The 22,804-nt window shown below is 35.0% G+C and overlaps 2 protein-coding genes and 1 pseudogene across 4 annotated transcripts in view; 1 reads left to right on the plus strand and 2 right to left on the minus strand.

Annotated features, from left to right (window-relative positions):
- LOC125821735 (MAP3K epsilon protein kinase 1-like) overlaps nucleotides 1–22,804 on the minus strand; it is a 602,763-nt gene that overhangs the window by 199,268 nt on the left and 380,691 nt on the right. The window lies entirely within an intron of this gene.
- Nucleotides 14,134–18,357, minus strand: LOC125821779 (uncharacterized; annotated as a pseudogene).
- LOC125821780 (uncharacterized) lies at nucleotides 18,432–19,909 on the plus strand. The gene is made up of 4 exons (XM_049501151.1): nucleotides 18,432–18,590; nucleotides 18,786–19,251; nucleotides 19,340–19,482; nucleotides 19,598–19,909. The coding sequence occupies exons 1-4, from the start codon at nucleotides 18,432–18,434 to the stop codon at nucleotides 19,907–19,909; spliced, it is 1,080 nt and encodes a 359-aa protein (XP_049357108.1).

Raw genomic sequence — 22,804 nt, forward strand, 5'->3', positions numbered from 1 at the left:
AGGGTTATCTTGATACCTTGGCTATTTTTGTCACTTGGCATTGTCATGTTGGTATCCCTTAAGGCATTAAAGATGCTTGTGTAACTCACCCACTTGTACAAATTGTTTGATCACCTAGCACTCTTGTTGGGACCTTGTCCTTCTTGTGGCTGTGACTTTGTCACGCTTGGCATGCCTCTTGATTCGGATCACTTGTCATCTTGACTCTAGATTTTTAGTCCGTCTTATGAATGGAAGTTGTCCATTTTAAGTACGAACTAGAAAGCCATTTTTAATATGGTTCTTGGTTCTCTTGATTATTGGGCTTTGACCCTTCTTGATACAGGGCGTCGACCCTTCTTGATACTTGTTTGTGCTTGGTGTGACGACATGATGTATATATTGGGCGAGTCTTGTTATTGAATCTCTTGGAACTTGGTGCTATGAGCATTCTTGACACTTGGATATTTAAGTGTAGAACTTGATGCCCTTAATGTGAACTCTAGTTTACTTGATAGGTTCTACACCGTGTAGGTAGTAGTATGGGATGCTATCTACACATGACACGAGTAGCCTTTGAAGGTGCTAAAGTGAGTTCTTTAAGTCTATATGACTAAAGTGTGAAGTCCCTTAAATGCATGAATATGTCCTAAATGACTTTAAAGAAGAATGTTGACTTATTGTCTAAATGATTTGTTGAATGAATAGCTTATGTTAATGAAGTGAGTTACTTGGTATGTTACCTTGAAGCATGATGGTTCTTGTCTATAGTAGCCTTGAGGAACACTTAGGTGTGTATGAAGAGGTTGTATGGGCGGCAATTTCATGTCTCACTCAAGTGTGTCTTAGGGTAACTTTAGATAAGGGTCCTTGGATGATGAAATGAGTTACATGGTAAAAATGTTGAGTATGTCTATAATGTGGTTAATGTCTTATATGTTGGTTATGTTCTATAATATGTCTAATATGTCAATGTTCATGAAGTTTTACTAAAATGGCATAAGGCATGACTTTCAACCAAATGTCCTTTTTTTAGCATGTTTTTGCATGGTTTCCATACTTAGTACTTAATTGTGCTAACCCCTTTCTTTCCTTTTTTGGAATAAAGTGTAGGGATTTGGAGATGATGACATGTCATGGCTATTTGATAGGTTTCTAAGTGTTGAAGATGAAGACTTGGTGAGTCCTCATATATTCGAGGACAATACCCAATATGTTCTTTTATGTCTTTTTAGTATTGTTTAAGTTGTGTATGGGACTAGTCCCGAATTTTATACTCTAAAGTATTACATGGTTTTGAGACATCGTGTATAAAGTTTAGAAAGTCTTCCGCTTGCTATATTTTTTTTATGAAATGTTTTCTTGGTAAAGAAAGTTTTTAATTCCTTATGGTTTTAGTGTTTATGCGATGAATGAATGCTAAGAGGCTTGTATTTGACCTCTTCGAGGTCGAATACGCCGGTTATGACTAGGGGGTGCTCCCCGATCGTGACAGGTTGTGTATCTGGGAGAAGGTCAATACAAAAGTTTATTTCCCTTTCGGGAGGAAGACCGAGTAGATCATCTGGGAACACTTCCGGAAACTCTTTTACAATGGGGTCTGACTCAAGAGAAGGGGTTTTGAAATCTACATCTCTCACCCTTACTAGATGGTACAAACAACCCTTAGAAATCATCTTTCTAGCTTTAAGACAATAAATAACCCGACTGTTAGCAACCTTACTATTAACACCAAATCACCCCAACAAGAAGATTCAAGATTAACAATCAAAAGCTTGAGAGACACCCATAGTCATTATCTACTCCCGACCGGACAATAATAAACAACAACTATTAACTATCCAAACTCCGTGCCCGAAGGCCTAGGCATGAAACCTTTCGTCAATCTATAATATAGCATGGAGTTGAAAACAAGTCTAACTACTCAATTAATAAAACTAGTCTACCTGGACGCCAAGCAAAAGTTGAAGAAGTCTATCGCGAACATTGACTCCTTGTGTGAAATTTTAGCTTGTCATTAGTCTGAAATAATAATACAAAACAACATTCAATTAAACAATGACCTAATAATTTTCGAATTACAACCAAATCCTAATCTCAAGCCAATATTATGATCATCTTCCCCTACTTAGAGCTTTTTTTCACCGTGAAATTTTGTCAAAATCCTCCCTCAAGAGTAGTAACTTAGGTTTTAAGGTTTAAGAATCAATGTACAAGATTGGAGAGTAATAATGTTACCTTTACCGACAAGTTCCATGAAAAATCGAATGCAAATGGCATTTTGACCATTCCGTTGTTTATAAGATGTATGGAATCAGATTATATGCACAGTACATATATCTTTCATGATACTATTTTGGTGAGTGATCCTAACTATATAGAAGCTAGTATATAAACAGTATAATAATAGGTATATATATACCTATTCCTTTGTACACCAATGTAGATGTATTTGATCAGGTTAGAGAAGGCTTGAACAATGATCAGTTTCAACAGTTCGAGGCTTCTCTTTTTGGAAGTTGTAAACATAACAAAGGTGCAACCTCAACTTATACGCAACCTTTTATATGTGGAGACTGGAACGATATATTTATTTTCAAAATTAATGGAAGTGAGCTTCACTTGGAAATAAGAGAATTTGCATCTCAAATGTGGTTTTCCACATCCAAATTTGTTTCGGACAGCTACTTGACCTGTTAAATATATATAAGAATAAAATATATATTACATAATTATTTTTTGTAGAAGTAGTAAAGAAAATGATCCTAGCCTCAAATATTCATTTGTTCTCATAGCATACTATACTAATGAATTTTTTTTGACAAAATAGTAATGGAAGGATCCTTGTATTGAACAGAAAAGCAAGAACAAATTACACTTGACGTTAATGATTTTGAATATTATAAAGTCTATTATAAATGGACGGGAGCTATAGAAGTTGAGTGATAATCTAGTGTAGGTGCTACAAATTACAATTCCACAAGTTTCAAAAAGTGAATGGTTTGAGAAGAAGTCTTGAAGAAATAAGAAAAGCAGCATTTCTCACATTGATTAAGATATATAATATTATCTGTGACTAAATGGACAAATATATGTTCCAATTGAATGTTCTAGTTATTAATATGAGAAATGGACAATAAATATATATGTTCCAAGAGTGTTCTCAACACAAAACTAGAAGGAAGTGATCATCATGGGAATTGTACATAGAATTAGATTGTAATGAACAAACACTATATGTATGTAATTAGCTTTTGCTGCTTCTTACGCATAATTAATTATATATATTATGAAATACATAAATAGTATTGCTGCAGTGCCAAGAATTTGAATCGTCCTTACTTCTAACGCAGTGGTGTTCCTTATTCTTACAACAAACATATTATATATCATGATTATTAAGTGCACGCTACTTTCTCCTTAATAATATTTGCAAATCACAACAGCTGATTAGACACACTATTATTAGCAAAAGGAAGTTCAATCCTTGTTGTTTGAAAATAAAATTTCAACAATCCAATACTATTCAATGTCCAAATCTACTCAAAAATTTAAGTTTGGATAAGTATAAAATAAATAAACGTGTGCATACAACTTTAGGTAAAGAACCAATTGTTGAAAAGATCATAAATTGTAATATCGTGAAAATATAACAGCCAGTTGCATAATCGGAGATAAGTCTTAATTCCCGAGTAACCTGTTCATTGTCGTTTCTTTACAAATATAAACTACAATACAATGTTTGTTTTTTTGAGTAACATGTTCATTATCGTTTCTTTACAAATATAACTAGAATCTTTGATTTTCGAGTAGCATGTTCATTGTCGGATAACTACCATGCTTGACTTTTGAGTAACCTGGTCATTGTCAGGGGGAATTGTTTGAAAAGTAACTGGGAATCGAAACTGATATAGAAGACGGGTGCATAACCATTTACCCCCATGCAACCCCTAAGAGTTTTTTATGATAAAAAACAACTCGTTGTTTTAAAAAACATAGCCTACCACGAGTACAGCATGCGAGATAACTCCTTCACGATTAACACATGGCCCTTCACCCTCTAAAGGAGAATAAACACCCTGAAACAAAACATTAGCTAAAACATAGCTTTTGACAGTAACCGCCAACATCTTCCCTTCACCCTCTAAAGGAGAATAAACACCCTGAAACAAAAGAAACAACATTAGCTAAAACTTAGCTTTTGACAGTAACCGCCAACATCTTCCCTTCACCCTCTAAAGGAGAATAAATTAAACACCCTGAAATAAAAGAAACAGCATTAGCTAAAACTTAGCTTTTGACAGTAACCGCCAACATCTTTTCTTTCCTTTTAAAATTAAAATTAGAAGGTAAATAGAAGGCTATGTGCCTTACTTGTTCCAATATCTTTCTTTAATAAAGTTGATTCCTTGACACAAAAGCTAATTCAAAGACAAATCGAATATGAATTTCTCAATCGCAGAAAATCAAGCTCAAGAATTTTTGCAACATAAGAATAATTGCAGCAACGTCCATAATATTTTGATACCTACAAAATATTGAACAAAAATCTACCAAAAGGAGTAGTATGTATATATGTATGAACAAGTTCTGGGAACACGAGATGCTCTAATACAACAATCTTATAGACATTTTGGTCTACCTAAATATGATTTTTTTTTCTTTTCTTGTTAAACCTTAAATTTCATGCTTATGGCGCAAAAATAGAGCACCAAAGTCAATGGAAGATTTTGAAACTGCCATTCATTTCAAACGAATAGGAGAACAAAACATGAAACCAATTAAACTGTAAAAATACAAATATAATAGGAAAATTACAAGCAAAAAAGGTACAAAAATAAAACATGAGTAAGAACATTATATATACATATATATAATGGTTAATACACGACATAACAATGGAATAATAATAGTTCATACAATGTATGTATTAAATTATATACTCATGATATTAAAGGATGTGGTGCGGTAGAAAGGGTTTCTCCTTCCTTAAGTAGCTAGAGGACTCGAGTTCCGAGTCGTGAGTAGGGGGTTTCTCCTTCCTTAATTAGCTAGAGGACTCAATTTCGAGTCGTGAGTATGAAAAGATCTTTGATAGTAAGGGATTACCCCAAATGGATCCTAATGCAAGTTCAGATTAATCAAGCTTTAATACAAATAAAAAAAAATACAAAAATCATGTTTGTAACACAACAATAACCAAACAAGTTGTGGGTAATAATACTCTCTACAAAAAAGGGTCAAATGTTGAATACCCAAGAGATTGCTCCTAGGAAACTTAAGTGGGGAAGCGCCAAAAGAAGAATACTATGTTCTTTGTGTCATCTTCATTTGACAAAAGGTGTTGAAGAGCAGGGGCTACTCACATATGTGAAGGCCTAAAGAGAAATTTTCATTAGAGGAAAAGAATAAATTAATGTGAATGTTAGCGCAGAAAATGTATGAAGGTAAACAATATTTTCTTGATTTCTTCTATTTGAATGAGGTTAAAGAGAATAAAATAATATATATATATTTTTTAATATATATATATATATAAATTTATCATAAATAATTATTTTTTCTAGAATTTACATATAATTTATTTTTACTAAAAATTTGAGGCCCCCCAATTTTGGGCCTAAGGCATATCTTATTTTTTACACTATAGAGTCGCCCCTGTTGAAGAGAACTGAAGGTGACATAATTAGAGGAAAAACAATGTTATCTCGTAGTTCCATTTTGCACTTTATACTATTTATAATGATAGAAGTACATCAATAGTTTAAACGGCTGGAAGCTAAAGAAAAAAAGAAGTAACTATGAGATATAAAAAGGTTAGCTTCTAAATTAAAGTTTAATGGAATTAGACATGAAAAACTTTTTCCAATTAAGTGTAGTTAAAATTACTCATTTAAGTGGAAGGTAATGATGTTCTGATTGGTTTTATTGTCATACAATTTATTAGCCAATTTCATTTAAGCTAATATAAAGTTGTTCAAAAGAAATTCTTTACTATTTATTTTTTAATTAATTAGATGATTTATAATTAATAATTTAGAGAAAGAAGGAATGGGAGATGGTTGGAAATGACTTTTGCTAGCTGGGTTTGCCAAGAGAACATATATTCTGCAACTATTGAATCCCTATGGTGTAGAGATTATAACAGTTTCACCTTCTAAGTTTAAAATGACATGTGCCATCAATGAGCTAAGTCGGGGGACCTCTAACAATAGTTACTGACATTAACACGAAAAATGCCTACAAGTGCTAAAAGATCAAAAAATTGGTAGATGCGAAGCTTAGTCATAACCTGCCACTTTACAGTTTAAATCTGGCACAGGAATAAGGGAGAAGAATCTAGAGTTGTGGGGAGATTAGTAGAATACTCTAGAATTCCCTAGACAATTTCAAAAAGGCTATAGAATTCCTTAGACCTTTCCTTAGAATTCTCTAGAATAACTTTGAAGATATCTTGGAAAGCCTTTGAATTCTCTAGATTAATAGAGAATTCTAGAACATGGACCAAAAGTGTAATTATTAGAGGAACTTGTAAAGTAAATATTATTTACACTTAGGCCCTTATGAAGTAGTATAAATAGAAGGGCCTCTCATTTGTAAATCATCACTCAAGTTGTAAAGCATTCTCCAAGCTAATACAAAGCCTTCTTTTCAAAGCTCTCTAAATTTTCTAAGTCTTTCCTTTCATTCTCTTAGCGATCTTAGTTTCAAAGGGCTTACTTGAGCTTACAAGATCGTGAAAGATTTGTAAGTAAGTTGTCAAGTGCCGCACGGAGCTTTAGTGAGACTCTAAGTCCATGACATTAGGATCAAATACAACCAAGCAAATTTCTATGTTAGTTAATAAATTTCTTTCGAGTCCGTGGTTATAACATGTTATTTGTGATTTTTTTGCCAGCATATGGTCTAACCATTTTTGTAAAAGTAGTTAGGACAAATCCCTCCAGTATCTCTGGATGGAATAAATGGAACCCAACCATACTAAGTAAGTTATATCAAATATCAAAGAACCTAAAGATATGCTTTCTGAAGTGAGAGAAGTACTGAAAAGCTTACCATCGCCATCAGATCATTTGCCAATACAAATGGAGAGCAATACTTCTTAAAACTCTCATAAAGTAGGATCCCGACAGTAACTGGGTGCCTATCTAAAGTCGTCGTGACATCTTCCTTATCTACCGTGGAATAACTCTCAAAAGAATATTTGCGCAGATCCTGAAACACATAAATTATAAAATATGTCAATACAACTTCTTTATACAAACAACCATGTCAACATATTATTCATTCTTTTCTACTTTGACGTGATTTTCATTTATATTGCAAGAGAAAATTCTATCCAAAAAAATAATTAGAAAGAGGGATAAAAAAAAAAAGGAAGATTAGTGTTGAATGCCCAAAGCTTCAACAACCAATTTTCACACACAAAAAAAGAAAATCAAATTATGTAGGTACAATACACAGACCACACAAAATACATTCTATATGTCATGAGATTTTCCCCTAAACTAGCACCTTCTGATTTCTTAAAAAACAATTAGAGGTTCCTTGGTGCCACACATTATACTTTATTGGCTTAGCTTTTGCATTGAAGTGCAATATTCTAGTGTCATAAAGTATGTAATTGTAATACCCCATAACTAGAAAGAAGTTAAAAAGTGGAAATAGTCATTTTTGGAAAGAATATAAAAATATGGAAAATTTGTTAAGTATATTAAATTGGATTTTTGGTCAGCTTCAAACAACCATAACTCCTAGTCATGATGAGTTAGGTGTGTTTCCAGATATCGTAGAAAATATCTTGGAATAATCTTTCCAATACCGTCGAGTTTGCGCGATTCGGAGTTCGTATAAGTGTTATATGACCATTTGAAGTTGAGTTGTTCAAATAAGGAAAGTCTAAAACCGGATTTTGGAGGGGTATTTTAGTCTTTTCCTTACCCAATTATTTTGATCCATTTTTAGGAGTTTAATTGGGGTCAAATCAGAATTTGGTCATTTTAGAAAATTGGAAATCTACGCTAGGGCTTGGAGAAAGGATAAAAGAGGAGAAAAAAGGAGAAAAGACAAGATTCGTCAAGAACGTTCAAGTTTGATTGTGGATTTCGCCAAGGATTCAATCCTATGAGGTATGTGAAATCACATAGCGTTGGGTTAGTTCACCCGCGCCCCAAACATGTTTAATTCAGTGTGATTTTCATCCAAAAAGATTGAGAATTTGATGTTCTTAAGTTGTGTTCTTGAATTATTTTCGTTCTTGAATTATTTTCATTCTTGAACTTATATGGGATTGATGGGTTTTCTTGAGATGTTTTAGCGATGTTAAGTGTTGTTTCGAGTTAGATTCTAGTGTACATGTTTTGGGTATCTGAATCTAATAAGATATTGAGAGATGGAATTAGGTTTAATCGAATTAAGGTTTGAAATCGAGAAAAAAATTTGTCAAATTCACCTGGGGAGGGTCTGGCGCGGCACGCCCCATCTGCACCAAAGAGGCTGGGGTGGCGCGCCTGCAGTGTGCCAGAAATGAGCCCCAATAACTTAGGGTCTGGCGCGGCGCGCCAGGGACGCGCCCTGGTCGTCTGTCCCACCCATTTTTCATCGTTTAGCCTGTTTAAGTCCTTCTAAAGTGCACTAACACTTCCTATTGATTCTAACTACTCTAAATGACTTCTAAACATCAAGAAATCATCCAGTAACATGAATTATAACCTTGAATCTATAAATTCAAATTCAAGGAAAGTTAAGAGCCAAGTCTAGGAAGTTCTTAGAGTCCTTTCAAGAAGTCTTTTTCAAATGCTTTTAACTTTGTTTTAAGACTTAAAGTTCAAGTTGAGTAAAGAGTAAGGAGTAAATATTGAAGTTCATTTTTTTCAAGAGTATATGGGGACTATGTATTCCCAAAGAGTTTAAAATATTTTCACATTTAAGCAAGTAAGGAAACCTTGATTTCCAAAGAGCCTTTGAGCCAGTTTTCAGAGTAAACGCTTTCACAATTAAGCAAGAGAGGAAAATTTGATTTCCAAGATAGTCTTTGAGTAAAGTTTTAGAGCAATTATCTCAAATCACAGAAAGAAGTATGTTTTCAAACATAAGAGCTAGTATCATATTTTGGGAGTAGTATTGAGCACCGATATGGGGGAGAGTTCAGACAACTCACAGCCCCCATAAATCATGTAGCCACCATGGGTAGAAAAAGGTCATACTTTTTAGATGATTCCTTAGTTCTTTTTAGCATAGACTAGTCGATCCACTTAGTATTTCAGGTTCTATACTCTCGGCAAGGTATTGGACGGCCCTGGCAGCGTGAGGCAAAATGATGTATCATCACAATAACTTTTAAGTGATGGTTGTCAGTTAGAGAAACTCCCACATAAGTAATTGTATTCTTATATACACAGTTTAATTATATTTTTACATACATTTTAGAGTTATATTTGTATATTTGCATACATACAGAGTATTATTGTATTTCCAAAATACATAGAGTTGACATCCATGTTTTAAATAGCTTTTCTTTATATTGCACCAGTTTTAAACTGCTTTATATTGAAATGAGTTCATTTAAGTTGAGTTGAGTTGAGCCATGTAAGTTCTTCAGTTCCTTTCAAGCTTATGTCTTGTTTTAGAATTCCCCTCGCATACTCGTACATTCAATGTACTGATGCCATTAGGCCTACATCTTCTTATGATGCAGACACGGGTAACCAGGATCAACATCCAGCGCATCATTGATCCAGTTGAGCACTCAGAGTCTTGCGGTGAGACTCTTTGCTTTCCGGAGGATCCCTTTTTTGCTTTTAGTATTAGATAGTTCATTAGGATGTCGTGGGTCTTGTCCCGACATCCATCTCAGCTTTTTAGAGGCTTCATAGACAGTCAAATGTTTGTTCTTGAGTTTATATTTCCTATTTTAATGGTTGAGATTTGAGTTGCCATGTTTTTCTAGTGAATGTTATCTTGATACATTCAAAGTGTTTATTGAGCAGTTCAGTTTAGTTTTAAAAGTATTTTTTTTCATGATTTAAGTCTTCCGTTGAGTAAGTAGCCAGGCCAAGGGTTCACTTGGGGCCAGCAATGGTTCTCGAGTGCCAGTCCCACCCAGGGTGCAGGCTCGGGGCGTGACAAACTTAGTATCAGAGCCCAAGGTGTAAGAGTCCTAGGGAGTCTATGAAGTCGTGTCTGTACAGTCCTAGTTATTGGTGTGAAGCGCGCCACATCTATAATTAGGAGGCTGCAACATTTTAAAAACTATCTCACTTTTTCATACTCATTTCATGCGATAGAGTTCATCTCTATATAGTTTCTTTCTAGCTCGTGCTTGCGCGTAACCGATTGTGAGCTGGACTATTTTTTAGAGTGCTTCCATGGGGGGTTTCTTTCCCCGTGAGCTAACAAAAGCAAAGAGATGGTTGCCGACATGAGGAGCAGGATGAGTTTATTCGTTGTTGGGTTACCTCGTTTGTCAAATAAGGAAACAAGGCAGCGATGCTAATAGGTGACATGGGCATAGCAAGGTTGATGATCCATGTGCAACGAGTTAAGGAGGACAAGCTAAGGGATAGGGAAGATTTTAAAAATAAGAGAGTTAAGACATCAGGGAATGAATTCGGACAACAAAAGAGTAAGGCGAACCGGTCTTCTTTCCAACAGAAACAGAAGGGACCTACTCCATCATCTGCTAGTGCACCTGTACCTAAGAACAAAAGTGAGTACAATAGTCAAAATTTCAGAGCCAAACCTGCCTATTCTCAGGGTAGTATGGCGCAAGGGGGTAGCAAGCCTCCTGCCTGCACTAGGTGTGGTAGGAACAAATCAGGTACATGTCGTGAGGGCTTTATTGGTTGCTTCAAGTGTAGCCAAAATGGTCATTTCATGCGAGAATGTCCAAAGAACAGTGTAATGGTAAGGGGGCAACCCAGTCTTCTTCAGTTGCTCCACCAGAAAGAGCTACACCTAGAGGAGCTACTTCAGGTACTGGCAGAGGAGCAAACCGCCTATACACTATCACCAGTCGCCAAGAGCAAGATGATTCGCTAGATGTTGTCATTGGTATGATCCAAGTCTTTAACTTTAATGTTTATGCTTTGCTAGACCTAGGAGCGAGTTTATCCTTTATAACTCTGTATGTTGCGATGAATTTTGATTTTATTCTTGAGCAACTTAGTGAACCCTTCAGTGTTTCTATACCTGTTGGTGAGTCTATTCAATTAGAGAGAGAGTCTATCGTGATTGTCCCATTTCTGTCAATAACAAGAGTACCATGGCTGATTTAGTTGAATTAGACATGGTAATTCTTTATGTCATTCTTGGTATGTAATGGCTTCATACATGTTATGCCTCAGTTGATTGTAGAACTCGAGTTGTCAAGTTCCAATTTCCAAATGAGCCAGCCTTAGAGTGGAAAAGTAGTTCAGCAGTGCCTAAGGGTCGTTTCATTTTGTACCTTAAGGCAGGGAAGTTAGTTTCTAAGGGGTGTGTCTAGCACTTGGTCCGAGTTAATGACTCTAGTGTTGAGATACCTCATATTCAGTCAGTCCTAGTAGTAAAAGAGTTTCCAGATGATCTTCCCGGAGTCTCTCCTGAGAGAGAAATAGACTTTGGTATAGACCTTCTTCTAGATACTCGTCCTATATATATTCTGCTATATAGAATGGCTCCAGTAGAGTTGAAAGAGCTTAAAGAACAATTGAAAGATCTCATGGATAAGGGCTTTATTCAACCAAGTGTCTCACCTTAGGGCGCTCAGGTCTTATTTGTGAGAAAGAAAGATGGTTCCCTTGGGACGTGTATAGATTACCACCAGTTGAACAAGGTTACCATCAATAATAAGTATCCTCTTCTGAGAATTGATGATCTTTTCTATCAGTTTTAGGGTGCTACACGTTTCTCTAAGATAGACCTTAGATCTAGCTACCATCAATTAAGAGTAAAGGAATGTGATGGTCCAAAGACAACATTCAAGACCTGTTATGGTCATTATGAGTTTCCGGTCATGTCTTTTGTTTTGACCAATGCTCCTGCATCATTCATGGACCTTATAAATAGTGTATTCAACCTTATTTATATATGTTTGTTATCATCTTCATTGATGACATACTAATTTATTCGAGGAATGAAAAAGATCATGCTAGTCATCTCAAAATAATTCTCTAAACTCTAAACGATAGAGAGTTGTATGCCAAGTTCTCTAAGTGTGAGTTTTGGCTTGAGTCTGTGGCGTTCTTAGGCCACATTGTGTCTAGATAGGGAATTAAAGTTGATACTCAGAAAATTGAGGCAGTGCAGAATTGGCCTAGACCCACATCTCCAATTGATATTAGGAGTTTCTTGGATTTGGCTGGCTATTATAGAAGGTTCATAGAGGGTTTCTCATCTATTTCATCCTCTTTGACCAAGTTAACTCAGAAGACAGTGAAGTTTCAATGGTCTGAAGCTTGTGAGAAAAGCTTTCAGGAATTGAAAAAGAGGTTGGTTGACTACTGCCCCAGTTTTAACATTACCAGAAGGTACACAAGGCTTTGTTGTCTATTGTGATACATCTAGAGTTGGTTTGGGTTGTGTGTTAATGCATAATGGCAAGGTTATAGCTTATGCCTCCAGATAGTTGAAAGTTCATGAGAAGAATTGCCCAACCCATGATCTAGAATTGGCTGCCGTAGTTTTTGCTTTGAAAATATGGCGTCATTATATTTATGGTGTTCATGTGGATGTACTCACCAATCACAAGAGTCTTCAGTATGTGTTTACTCAGAAAGAGCTTAATCTCAGACAAAGGAGGTGGTTAGAATTACTCAAGGATTGTGACATGAGTATTCTATACCACTCATGTAAGGCTAATGTTGTTGTTGATGCTTTAAGCAAGTTGTATATGGGTAGCTCATGTTAAGGAAGAAAAGAGAGAGTTAGCGAAAGATGTGCATAGACTTGCACGCTTGGGAGTCCTACTAATGGATTCCACAGAAGGAGGAGTGGTGGTGATGAATGGGGCTGAATCATCATTAGTGTCAGAAGTAAAAAAAAAGCAAGAATAAGATCCTATTTTGCTTGAATTGAAGGAAAATGTTCATAAGCAAAAAGTTATGGCTTTTGAACAAATGGGGATGGTGTATTGAGGTATCAAGGTAGATTGTGTGTACCAAGGGTGGATGAACTCCAAGAGAGGATCATGGAGGAAGCTCATAGCTCTAGATATTCCATTCATCCGGGTTCCACAAAGATATATCGTGACTTGAGAGAAGTGTATTGGTGGAGTAGTATGAAGAAGGGCATAAAACTGACATCCATGTTTTAAATAGCTTTTCTTTATATTGCACCAGTTTTAAGCTGTTTTATATTGAAATGAGTTCATTTAAGTTGAGTTGAGTTGAGTCAGGTAGGTTTTTCAGTTCCTTTCAAGCTTATGTCTTGTTTTAGAATTCCCCTCGCATACTCGTACATTCAATGTATTGATTTCATTTGGCCTGCATCTTTTTATGATGCAGACACGGGTAACCAAGATTAGCATCCAGCGCATTATTGATCCAGTTGACCACTCAAAATCTTGTGGTGAGCCTCCTTGATTTCTGGAGGATCCCATTTTATTGCTTTCAGTATTAGATTGTTCATTAGGATATCGTGGGTCATGTCTCGACATCCATCTCAGTTGTTTAAAAGCTTCATAGACAGTCAGATGTTTGTTCTTGAGTTTCTATTTCCTGTTTTAATGGTTGAGACTTGAGTTGCCATGTTTTTCCAGTGAATGTTATCTTGATACATTCTAAGTGTTTATTGAGCAGTTCAGTTTACTTTTAAAAGTATTTTTCTTCATGAGTTAAGTCTTCCGCTAAGTAAGTAGCCAGGCCAAGGTTTCGCTTGGGGCCAGCAATGGTGCTCGTCTTATTAGGGTGTAGGCTCGGGGCATGACAGTAATGTTAATAGGAGAATAAAGCATATTTGAAACACTAAAAGCAAGAAGCTAGATGAGAGGTGAATTTATTAATTGAGATGTCAAAATTTTGTGTCATTTTTCATTCACAAGAGTTGCATGGTCTACTTGGTATGTAGATCTAGGCAAGTTTTCTTGTAATCTCTCATTCACAAGAGTTGCATGCTCTACTTTGTATGTAGATCTAGACAAGCCTTCTCGTAATCTCTGCAGAGGACAATGTCAGGTTATTGGTCCATGCTTTTATCAATTTCACTCTTAGCTGGGAAGAGAACATCTTTTGCACACTCCAAAGTATCACTTTAAATGCTTATAATAGTGTCATCTACCAACTCTTCCAGAATAATCTCCCCGGTTTGACCACGATCCAATCAGAGATCTATCCATGTATCTGATCTTTCCATATCTTTTTTAACAAGCTGGTCCAAAGAATGTGGATCTGAATATAAAATAGATACCATTCTACTCCCTTCCCATATTTCATTTATCATGGCCGGATTGGAAAAGGTCGATTGTTATGTTTACCAAGTGACACCCCGGGGTTGCAGCCAAAATAGTGTCACATACTGCCTTAAAAACTTCATTTGCACAATCAAAAAGGAGCTTTTGATCATGACAACAACGACTTGAAAATAACTCTACCTCGTCAAATAATGATGGGTCAAGAATCTGGTCAGAAGAAAGCCACCTCAAGAGAAACTCATCCCAACTTAATCCTGAACCTAGAAGAACTGATTCTATGTATTCAGAAGTGGATTCTTCATTTCGAAACAAACTGTTGGACAATCTTGTTCACATATGGAAGATCATGGCAGTTCTTCAAGATGGGTTTTTAATGGTCAAATTTCTAGATCAACTGGTCGGAAAATGGTGCTTGTAAGGCTGACATTAGCCACTGTGAATAATGGCTCAAATACTGATATGGGACTAGGTCGCTCTTCTTTATCAACTGCACTGCCAGGAGCTTCAACTTTTCTGGGGTTGAAGAATCTGATGGTCAGGCTAATACGACTACTCGTTTATCTTAGTTTCTTTTTAAAGGGGATTAAATATGTAAGCAGTAGTTATCTATAATAGTTATAGGTAGCAGTTATTAGGCAGTTATCTATAGCAGTAACTATTTCTGTGTTGGGAGTTATCTTTATGTTTAGTATAAATATATGTATCTTGTAAGAAGAAGAAAAGTATTATATTTGTCTTTATATTTGGAGATTTATCCACTCCATACGGACTTAGTTATTGGCTAATGCAGTGTTTAAGATTCTTGCACTTCATTTAATCAGTAAAGTTTTATTTTCATCTTGATTTCTATCAGTTTGGCATCAGAATAGATTAATCCAATATGGTCAATACCAGATCTTCTACTTCTTAAGAAAACACTCCCAATGTTGAATCTCTTGCCCAACAATTATATGTCATAGCATCAAAACTAAATACTATTGATTTGTTGGCAACATAGTGACTACATTGAAAGCCAAGAATGGTTGCACCCAAGAAAGGGAAACCAGTCACCGGACTCGTAATGGAGGAAAATCTGTTTGGAGAAAAGATGAAGAAGACATTAATAGCCCAATGTGGCCAAAAAATCCTTCCCAGATGTTACACACAGATGGAATTTCCTAGATTTGAAGGAGGTGATCCCAGGGGATGGATTTTGAAGGCAAAAAATATTTCTGCTACTATCAAACTTCAGAGGAACACAAAGTTTACATAGCAGCGATGTATCTGGAAGGCGATGCTCTTGATCTCTCCTCTTGGATAAATCGTGAGCGGACTTTGCTTTATTGAGAAGAACTTGTTAAAGTATTGCAGGAAAATTATGGTCCTACGGAGTTTCAGAATCCTGACGAGCAACTTTGTAGCATTCAAAAAAAAGGTTCTATACAAGAGTATCATCAAGAATTTGCAAATTTTTTGTCTAGGGTAACAAACTGGCCAGATCATTGTCTCTTAGGCGTGTTCTTGAATGGGCTAAAAGAGGAAATTAAATTTGATGTTAGAATTCACAATCCCAGAACAATTTATAGAGCCATGAGTTTGGCACTCGAATTTGAAAATAAATTAGGCCCAATTTGCAGCAATGGAGAGTCTAATTGGACCCCAACCAGCATATTCACTATACAAAACTCATTGCACTCTTCTATAAACACCCAGAACAATATTAACTCTTCACTTCAAAATTTACGGAACAATGCTTTTGCCAATCCATCCACTTCCCAATCTCTTCAAATGCAAACATGGGGAACAAAAAGGAGAAATCTAATGGCACAAGGACTTTGTTATCGTTGTGATGAGAAATTTGCACCTGCTCATAAATATAAATTTGTGAAATTGTCTCTCATAGAGCTTACATGCGGAGATCAATTGGAAGATGTTGATTGGGTTAATGCAACAACTGTTGGTGACTCTCAAGAAACTGACATTGCTGAAATTTTATTCCATGCCATTTTGGGATAGTCTGTTGGTTCTACAATGAAGCTTCAAGGTGAAATCAACCATAGAAAGGTTTTAATACTTGTGGATAGTGGTTCCACACATAATTTTGTGGTTGAATCCATTGTAGAGAGGCATAAGCTCCCAGTAGAGATAGTTCCAACATTTGGCACGCAAATAAGGAATGTGGACATCATTCACTACAATAAAGTTTGTCAGAAGCTTCAAATTCAATTGCCAGGTTTTACCATCACTTGGGATTATTATCCTTTTGCACTTGGAGGGGCTGATTTGGCTTTTGGTATCAACCGGTTAGTTTCTCTTAATACTATTCAAGCTAATTAGAATGATATGTTCACAATTTTCAAATGGAAAGAGAAACGTTACAAACTACAAGGGATGAGAACGGCTAGTTCAATGGGTTGATCGTCCCCTTGAAGAATCTAGTTAGGAGAACTATGATCTCATTGTAGATTATGTTCCTTCTTTTCACCTTGAGGACAAGGCGACTTTTCAGAGGGGATGCACTGATACGACTACTCGTTTATCTTAATTTCTTTTTAAAGAGGATAAATTATATATGCAGTAGTTATCTATAATAGTTATAGGCATCAGTTATCTAGAACAGTTATTAGCCATTTATCTACAACAATAACTATTTATGTGTTAGGAGTTATCTTTATGTTTAGTATAAATATAGGCAACAGTTATTAGGCAGTTATCTACGGCAATAACTATTTTTGTGTTAGAAGTTATCTTTATGTTTAGTATAAATATATGTATCTAGCAGAGATTCTGTAAGAAGAAGAAAAGTATTATATTTGGAATTTGTCCACTCCATACGGACTTAGTTATTGTTTAATGGATTTTTAAAATTTTTTGCACTTTATTTAATTCGTAAAGTTTTATTTTCATCTTGGTTTCTATAAGAGGCTGGTGAAGATGATAGAGCTTTTTGATCCTTCCCAGATGGATATTCCATTAAGCAGTCAAATGACTAACAATCCATGGTAAAAACCTACATCATCCATTGCATTGGTAGCATCAACTTGGATTTCTTTGTCAATTGGAGCACTCAAGATTTCACATTCTTCCTGGCATCAGGTTTTGATTAGTTCTCCAATTAGATCTCCTTCATGACTTGAATGACTAGTTGAAGCCGCACTTTCAGCCAAGTATGTTCCCATTTTGACATGGAACATCTAGATTGTGTTGGAATACTTAGTGCTCTCATTAAGATGCTTTTCAGAACAACTAGATTCTATCTCTAAGTCTTGTCTGGATGGACTTGGACCCGTATAACATGGTCTTCTTGTACATGCTAAAGTTTGTCATCATTATATCCTTGTATAGGTGGTTCATCAGTAAGAGGCTCTCTCATTTGGGATGGTAGCATACCATTCTCACTAGGGTTTTTTTTCAAACTTGAAGTCACGACTGCTGCTCCTTCTCATTTCGAGACTAGAAACTTGAAATCGCGAGTTCGCGACGACTGTTGTTGTTCGACTGGAAACTTAAAATCGTGACTGTTGTTATTGCGAGTTCCCGACGACTGCTCAGGTACTGGACTTCTCTCTTCTCTTACGCGACCTCTCTCTTCTCTTCTTTTCTTGTATCTCTCTTCTCTGCGAGTCGCGACAAGAGTTCTTCACTTCTTTTCTGTTTTTCAGTATGCTCTGTTTTTAGTACTCCCTCAGTCCCTATATTTTTTATTGTAAAGAAGAACTGCAGAAGTCCCTTTGTTTTTCAGTATGTTGATATGCTCACTGGCCACTGCCTATATTTTTTTAAATAAAAATAATTCTTCTATAATTATTTTTTTGCAACTTAATTTAGTTTTAATACTAATTAATATAGTATTTATTTGTCCATAAATAGTAAATTCAATGGCGTCGGATGCTAGCAAAAAGAGGGACATTGGATGGAATTATGGTACTCAAGGATCAATGAAAGATTCAGTTAAATGTAATTTTTGTGGGAGTACCTTTAATGGTAGTATTACTCGACACAAACAACATTTAGTGGGTGGTTACAAAAATCTAAAATAATGTTCAGCTTGTCTGTTGGAAATTAGAAAGAAGCAAAGGATTATATGGAAAAGAAAATCGCTAGTAATCCGAAATTTCAAGTGAGGCAGCCAGAAGAATATGTTAATATTGATGATGAAATGGATGAATATGCTGAAATGATGCCTCCCTCCAGAACTCCAAAGATATCTTCTAGTGGAGGTGCATCATCCACCGCGCAGAATGTGACAAAAGGCCCTATGAATCTCTATTTTTCACAAAAATCAACACAAAAATGAGGCTTTGAAAAAGGAGCAGGAATTGATGAAACCAAGAAAATTTTAAGAGAGTGTGCGGTAAGTGTTTTTGCTATATGGATGTACGATGTGGGGCTCCTTTTTAATTGTGTCAATTACAAATCATTTGATAAGTTTATTAAGATAGTAGGACAACATGGCCCCGGAATGAAGACTCCTACATTCCATGAAGTTAGAGTTATTCACCAAAAAAAAGAGGTGAAGAAAGTGGAAAAAATTGTTGATGAGCATAAAGTGCAATGGACAAAGTTTGGATGTTCCATTATGATGGACAAATGGAAGGCACCAAATGGTAAAATGATCATCAATATTTTGGTGAATTCTCCAATCGGTAGTGTATTTCTTGGTTCTGTTGATGCTAGCAATGAATCTACTGATTCCATCAAAATATACAAGTTGTTTGAAAGCACTATTGAAAGAATTGGACCGAGAAATATTGTACAAATTGTTACCGATAATGCTAGTGAGAATGTTAAAGCGGGAAGCATGATGATGGGTGTGTACCCACACATTTATTGGACTCCATGTTCTATTCATTGCATCAACTTGATGTTTGGTGACATATTCAAGGTTAATCCATATGCTTCCGGTAATATCACTCTCTTATCCTCTAACTTTCTTTATAGTCAATATTTAATACTCATTAGCTACTAATTACTATAATTTTACTTTAACAGTTTTTATAAAGGCCATCAAAATCCATTCTTACATTTCAAAGGCCATTGATGATGAACTTGATGAGAAAATTCACCAAGGAAAGAAATTTGGTGAAACTGGCCAAGACAAGATTTGCAACTGCCAATTTAACTTTGAGAGCTATGTACATACAAAGGAAAAACTTGAGAATTTTAGTCCTCTCAACCGAATGGACTTCAAGTAAATTTGCAAAGGAAACTTTGGGGAAAGAAGTTGCCAACTTTATTATTTCTGCCCAGTTTTGGAGTGATGTTGTTCGAGCACTTACAATTTGTGGCCCTTTGACAACAGTCCTTCATTTGGTAGATGGGGAGAAAAAACCACCAATGGTCTATATTTATGAAGCAATGGATAGAGCCAAAGAAACTATTGCACGGGGTTTCCATGGAGTTAAGAAGCAATATGAGAAAGTGTTTGAAATTATTGATGCAAGGTGGTCAGACCAACTCCATCCGCCTTTGCATGTTGCAGGCCATGTCTTGAACCCAGGATTGTTTTATAAAGCTCAAGAAGAGGAAACTTTACTAACGACTCTCTGGGATGAGTATTAGGCATGTGTTGAGAAGATGATCCCTGATACAATAATACACGATTTACTACTCCCTGAGCTTCCTAGGTACAAAATGGCGGATAGACTATTTAGTTGTGGTCCGGCTAAAAGAGCCAAAGATACAAGGTCATCGGGTAAGTGAGTTGATTTAGCTCTTAAATTATTTGACTTATTTATACTCATTAACCTTTAAATTTATTTTATTATAGTTGAATGGTGGTCACTATTTGGTAGTCAAACATCAAACTTGCAAAAGTTTGCCATGAAAGTATTAAGCCTAACTTGTAGCTCATCCAGATGTGAGCGAAATTGGTGTGTTTTAACACGTAAGAAAAAAAATTATATCCTAATTTCCATATTATATTATTATCAGTATCTATTAGACATTAGTTAATATCTATAACTTATGCACAGATTCATTCCAAAAATAGGAATAGGCATGCACTATCGCGTCTCAATGATCTAGAACATTGTTATGATGCTCGTGATCTCATTGATCTAATTCGCTTGGATACCGTTGATGATTCAAATGAATGGTTAGTTGGATGCCCCGAAGATCAAGAAGATGAACTAGTATATGGGTAATTCCTTATTGCTTTTAAGCATAGCTTAGTGGATTCACTTTAGTTGAGGCGTTCTATACCCTGGCAAGGTATAGGACACTAATGACAGCGTGGACGAGATGCTATATCATCACATAACTCGTAGTGATGGTTGTCGGTTAGAGAATCTCCAAAACTGAGTTTATGTATGTAATTTTATATACAACTGAGATATTACTGTATTTTTCAATACATTGAGATGTTATCCATTGTTTTAAATGCTTTATATAAACTGCATCCTTATTGTTGTTTTATTTCGGCATTGAGTTGAGTTGAGATGAGGTAAGTGTTTCTTTCAGATTCCAGTTCAAGCTTATGTCTTGTTTAGATTTCCTCTCATATGCTCGTACATTCCATGTACTAACACCATTTGGCTTGCATCTTTTATGATGCAGATACATGCTCAATATTTGGGTGCAGACCTTACCGCTACCTTTATGGGGGTAGAGAGACGGTTTCTAATAGACCCTCAGTTCAAAATAAAAGTATTCAACATTGGTTGTTTTATGTTGTTGTGTGGATTTGTTACCAGTAATGATATGATTCTTCCATTGTTTACTTAAATGAAATTTTTTAGACATAATTATTTATTTTTATGTTTGAAGGCTGCAGTTATTCATATATTTTTACTGAAATTGAAATTTTGAAAGTATAGTTAGGTAGATTAATTATCAATGAATGATATGTGCAAGGGTAAGTTAAACTAAATCTTTCTTTATTTAATTTAATTTTTTTTTTTGAAAAGCAATGAGGGGAATATAAAACTTAGTACTAGAAACAAATAAAAGATCGTAAAACTTAATTAATTGAATCTAAACATTTTATTAATGACTAGAAAATAATAAGTAAATAGATTGTATCATTCTTTTAGGAACTTTTTTCTCTAGTCTGTCTTCGAGCCGGTCTTCCTTGTCCTTTAACTTCTAAAGACTACCTATCGCCTCATATATGTCTTTAATATTCTCTTGTTGCACATTATTATTTTTAAGGTCGTTTGTTTGCTTGTCTATATGTTCTCTCGTTTCTACCAACCTTTTCAAGTTATTGTCAATGATTTTGCTTTCTGAGGATGACATTCTTGCTTTTCGTATATCAAAACTAGCTCGAGCACCTGTTAAATGTAAAAGTAACAAAGTTAATGAAAAATTAAATGAAGCCAAAATATCGATATAGTAAAAGTAGCTTCTTCTCTACTACATTAATACAACATATTTGTAATTCTTAAGGGAAAATAATACTCAAAGTGAAAAGAAACTTGCGTTAATATTGTAAAAGTATAACTCAATTTGTTATGTGCATATACTATATTGTTTGTTTTTATAGAAACCAACTTTTTAATTATTTTCTTATTTTTCTCACTTTTAATTTTATTCGTGCCAATTAAAATAAACATTACACTAAAAATAAGAATTACCATATTTTGAAGAAAACTACGTCAACTCCATGAAACAAAATAAACTAGCTTATTTTTCATTCTTCCCCCCCCCCCCCCCCCCCCTCTTTATTCTTGGGCTTGATTTTTTTTCTTCTTAAAGTTTCAAGTGGTTTCCTAGTCTAAAATAGGGTAATTCTCATTTTTGGTAGTAATTATTTTAGGCATGAATAAAATAAAAATAAGGAAAGAATCAAACATTAGTGTCTATATTTGAGAAGTTTTTAAAGAAAAGTTTGGATGCTAAAGCAAGTAAGAATTAAAACAAAAAAAAGAGAATAAATAGTAGTATTATAGACTCATTGTCACTCTCCGAGGCTATCTCTTGACGTAACACGGAACCTAGGATCACGATTGACCCCAAGCTAACCCTGAGTTTGTCATATTGTTGATACCCAATTTTGGCATAACATTTTTTAAAATTCGTAACTTTTAAATTTTATTTATTTAATAGTTTAAAATGCATTTTTTTTATAATTTTAAATAAGTTTATCGATAACTACCCTTATTTGTCAAAATTTAGTATTTTTTTATCAGCTAATTTTAATTACATTATTTTTTGTCACAACCAGTTGACTACGTTCAAATATTTATTCATTTCGATTAAATTATTAGTTCTGAAAAATTACATTTTTTTACATGTCATTAGTTACGTTCATTATACTTTTTAATAATCATTTTATTTCTTATATTTGTTAATATTAATTTTGATATTTTGCACAGTCTAGAAATTCATTCGAATATGGATAAGATTTCATACATAGATATTTTTAAAAGCTAGGGATTTTGACGCATGATTTTAAAAGAATGGTACTGTACTGTAGATAATTTTTTATTTTATGTATAAACAATGGCTTATTCA

The sequence above is a fragment of the Solanum verrucosum genome, unplaced genomic scaffold (assembly GCF_900185275.1).
Source record: "Solanum verrucosum unplaced genomic scaffold, falcon-dt-bn FXZP01000210.1, whole genome shotgun sequence".
In the NCBI taxonomy this organism is placed as follows: domain Eukaryota; kingdom Viridiplantae; phylum Streptophyta; class Magnoliopsida; order Solanales; family Solanaceae; genus Solanum; species Solanum verrucosum.

Excerpts from the sequence above, each read along its gene's own strand:
- LOC125821780 (XM_049501151.1), top strand. The coding sequence starts at position 18,432 with ATGGAAAAGAAAATCGCTAGTAATCCGAAATTTCAAGTGAGGCAGCCA. Across the intron at positions 19,252-19,339 it reads GGTTAATCCATATGCTTCCG|TTTTTATAAAGGCCATCAAA; the intron begins GTAATATCACTC and ends TTACTTTAACAG. Across the intron at positions 19,483-19,597 it reads AATTTAACTTTGAGAGCTAT|TTTTGGAGTGATGTTGTTCG; the intron begins GTACATACAAAG and ends ATTTCTGCCCAG.